General features: G+C 51.6%; 1 protein-coding gene across 1 annotated transcript; it reads left to right on the top strand.

Annotated features, from left to right (window-relative positions):
* Positions 1-2,016: 2,016 nt before the first annotated feature.
* On the top strand, positions 2,017-2,946 carry LOC139999836 (olfactory receptor 14J1-like). Its single transcript, XM_072029461.1, has one exon. The coding sequence runs from the start codon at positions 2,017-2,019 to the stop codon at positions 2,944-2,946; it is 930 nt and encodes a 309-aa protein (XP_071885562.1).
* Positions 2,947-4,010: the final 1,064 nt, after the last annotated feature.

The following is a 4,010-nucleotide window of genomic DNA, read 5'->3' as shown; positions in this document are numbered from 1 at the left end:
AACACGAGGAGGGTTACATGGACCCCCAGCAAGTCCGGTTCCTGTGGTAGACTGCTCTGCCTGTGGCAGGCTGCTCACAGCTCCACAGCACCACCAGTGGTTTCCGAGGGGACTTTGCAAGAGGAGAGTCAGGGCAGGTGTTAGCTGCTTCAGGCTCAGCTTTCCTGCGTTACTGCTTTCATCTTTTTTTCTTCTTTGGCTTAGTGGGAGTAGAAATAGACTCTGCTATTTCCAAGAGAAATCTGAGTCTCCTCAGCCTTCAAAAATAGCATTACATGGACTGCACAAGTCCCCTTCCTATCCAACTGCTCATAATAAGCTTCGCCACCACATGGGCAGTGCCAAAAGGGTCTGTGTGACCCGGAGCTAGCGAGCTGCCCCTGGGCAGAGCCCTGCTGCCAGGAGGTGTCTGCAGGGCAGAGCTGAGCACCCAGCGGATGGGATGGGGGCTGTGAGCTGCAGGCAGGAGGTGGGGGGCACTTCCCTACCATCCGTGCCCTGCTGATGCCTTCCCCATAAAAACTCTTTGGCTTTTTTTCTCATCTAACAATAATGTCATGAGTTTCTTTGGACTCACTAGAGTTTTGGGGATGAGAATTCAGATACAGATCAAAAACTGATGATGATGTTCTCTCAGATACGTCCATGAATAAAAGGCATCCATGTTCCCTCCTAACTCTTGGGTCTTGGGGGAAATGCTGTGTGTGGAGAAGAAGCTGACTCTGCTTTCAGGACATCAATCTAAGGAAATTTAACTCTTTGCATGGGGCTTCTGCTGGGCTGCAGGCTGCCCTCCACAAGAGCACAGCTCTGCCCTAGCAGTTCTGTGTTATCTAGCAGCCCCATGGAGAAGACAAGGCAGTCCTAAGGCCATACAAATGCCGCTGAATCATTGTATATGGGCAGCTGCTATGATCTCTCTGTGACAGTCATGAAGAGCAGAGAGCTGAGATCCTCCTCAGGTATGATGAGATGGGTGAGGGGTTAAGAGATCTGCACTTTGAACCTGGATTCCTCTGCTCTCAGCAGCATCCAGGTTCTTTTCAGGGAAACACCTGATTGTGACCATCCTCCAGAGGTGCCCGCACAGGGCAGCTGGGAATAGGACTGACGGATACCTCAGCTGTTCTCACTCTGCCCTGAGGGACAGTCCCTTTGCCTTGCAGGACCCCAAGATTTTACTTGGTGAGCAGTACAAGCGCCAAGCATTTGTGCCTTAAATACACTCCTCAGGTGTAGGGCGGGGGCAAGTGTACAACTGCAAGTTACAACTGCAGAGCAGGGCTTTGTGCATAGTGCTTTTGTTTGTTACTTTACACTTGCCTCTGGGGGTCTTTCATGCTGAAGGCTCATAGTCTTCCTCTCAGTTTTTTTTTTCTTGTCCTTCCCCTTTGTACTCCTTGGCTGCATGTCAAAAGCTTACACAGCGTCTCCTGCAAGTTTTGTCTCCTAGCCGTCCTTCAGCTTCTCTCTTCTCCTTAATCTCCTGGCCAGATATCAGGGGCTTGCACAGTGTCCCATTCAGAAGTCATAACAGTTACTAGTTGTTAACAGTTGTTCTGAAACCCCCAGACATCAGAGACTTCAAAGAAAGAACATACAAATACGAATAGCTCTCTATTGACACAAATTGTTAAAACATTCCTTACAAAACCAAAGCATTATGCACAAAGCCCTGCTCTGCAGTTGCATGAATTTTGAGAAAAATGCTCCAAAACTCCTTTTTACATCAAACACAGTTCATTTGAGACCACCTCATGTTCCATTTACTTACTGTTCTAGTACAGACTTGTCTGCTGCAGAGTCTCTTGTCCCCCATAGAACCATCAGGCAGCATCACTTTGAGATCAAGTAGAGGAACAGTCTGACCAAAAGCAGAGGCAGTTTTTTATGGTTTCTACAAAACAATAGGCTAGGTTTACCTCACAGAGGTCCACCCTAACATTTCAATTCTCTTTCCTCCTTGAACAGGCCTCCCTATCTAGAGGAGCAGATTCCTATTTCCAGGAGGATCAGATGTCCAACAGCAGCTCTATTACCGGGTTCCTCCTCCTGGCATTTGCAGACACGCGGGAGCTGCAGCTCCTGCACTTTGCGCTCTTCCTGGGCATCTACCTGGCTGCCCTCCTGGGCAACGGCCTCATCCTCACCGCCATAGCCTATGACCGCCACCTCCACACCCCCATGTACTTCTTCCTCCTCAACCTCGCCCTCCTTGACCTGGGCTGCATCTCCACCACTCTGCCCAAAGCCATGGCCCTCTGGGACATGAGCACCATTTCATACTCAGGATGTGTTGCACAGGTCTTTTTCTTCTTCTTTTTACTGTCAACAGAGTATTATGTTCTCACTGTCATGTCCTATGACCGCTACGTTGCCATCTGCAAACCCCTGCACTACGGAAGCCTCCTGGGCAGCAGAGCTTGTGCCCAGATGGCAGCAGCTGCCTGGGGCAGTGGGGTTCTCTATGCTGTGCTGCACACTGCCAATACATTTTCCCTGCCCCTCTGCCAAGGCAATGCTGTGGACCAGTTCTTCTGTGAAATCCCCTCCATCCTCAAGCTCTCCTGCTCAGACTCCTACCTCAGGGAAATTGGGCTTCTCACATTTAGTGGTTTTCTCTTTCTGGGGTGTTTTGTTTTCATTCTTTTTTCCTATGTGCAGATTTTCAGGGCTGTGCTGAGGATCCCCTCTGAGCAGGGACAGCACAAAACCTTTTCCACATGCCTCCCTCACCTGGCTGTGGTCTTCCTGTTTCTTAGCACAGGCATGTTTGCCTACCTGAAGCCCCCCTCCATCTCCTTGACATCCCTGAACCTGGTGATGACTGTCCTGTACTCGGTGATGCCCCCAGCAGTGAACACCCTCATCTACAGCATGCGGAACCGGGAGCTCAGGAATGCCATTAGGAAAGTGATTTCATGGAGATATTTAAGGATGTGCTGAGGAAACTGACTGGACATTTCCTCAGCTAGAAACTGCTTCTTTTCTTCTTCCTCAGATGAATTAGAGTTTATGTAATGATAGGGCAAGCTGTCTTAACTTCTGGATGGATTTGATTTGTTTTTTCATTTTCCCTTGTGATATTGTTTTCCACAAAGAAATGCTGTTCTTCATCCCCTTGTACCAACATATCTTTTGTAACCCTGAGGCTTTGCATAAACGAGGAGCCAGACTCTCTGTGTATTTAAACAAAATAAATGAAGCCACAACTTCTTTGTCTGAGACACACTCTCAGCTGATCAGGAAGTAATGGGACGAGCAAACCCTTTCTGGCTGCAGCAGCTTGGGGCAGGATGCCCTGGCCCTGATGCAGCAGGAGCTGCCTAAGAAACCCCAGGGATGGCACGGAGGGGCTGCAGGCCTCTGAGGATCCGCTGCTGAAGAGAGCAGGGGACACAGCAGGGGACACTGACCTCTGTATGCTTCTGCCTCGGATGCTCCCCTCTGTGGCGCTGAGCCCTCTGTGCCCCAGGAGCTGCTGTGGCCTTCAGAGGGGCTGTGGCTGTGGTGGCAGTGCCCAGAGCCCTGCAGCAACCTGTGGTGAGCACTGTCTTGGGGTCACCCCAGCCTGGGCTGCTGGGCTGGGCTGGGCAGAGGGCAGGGAGGTGGGCAGAGAGCAGGGAGTTCGGAGAACTGGGGGGAAGCTGGGAAAGGCTGGAATGGCCGTTTGACCATTGCTCACATCTCTGCCCACCAAGGGCACATGAAGTGCTGCTGTCCCTCACAGCCCTGCCTGTACTCTCTCCCTTCTCACACTGTGCTCTGTCATATCCAGCACTTTCCCAGGCCTTGTCCCACAGGCTCCCACCCCATGTCCAGCTGGCATCACTGCAGGGCAGCCCTCCCCAGGGGCCCAGGCACCTGCCTGCAGCTTCCACAGCTGCTGCTCTTGATGGCCTCCTGAGGCCTGCCTGCTCCTGGCCCATCACAGTGTTGTGAGGAGGTGACCTCAGCAGCAGCAGCCCAGCCATGGTGGCTCAACAGAGCTGTCCCCTGCCTGAGGTGCC

Source organism: Anas platyrhynchos, chromosome 30, assembly GCF_047663525.1.
Source record: "Anas platyrhynchos isolate ZD024472 breed Pekin duck chromosome 30, IASCAAS_PekinDuck_T2T, whole genome shotgun sequence".
NCBI classification, from domain to species: Eukaryota; Metazoa; Chordata; class Aves; order Anseriformes; family Anatidae; genus Anas; species Anas platyrhynchos.
This window is presented reverse-complemented; position numbering and strand designations above follow the sequence as displayed.

Excerpts from the sequence above, each read along its gene's own strand:
- LOC139999836 (XM_072029461.1), top strand. The coding sequence starts at position 2,017 with ATGTCCAACAGCAGCTCTATTACCGGGTTCCTCCTCCTGGCATTTGCA.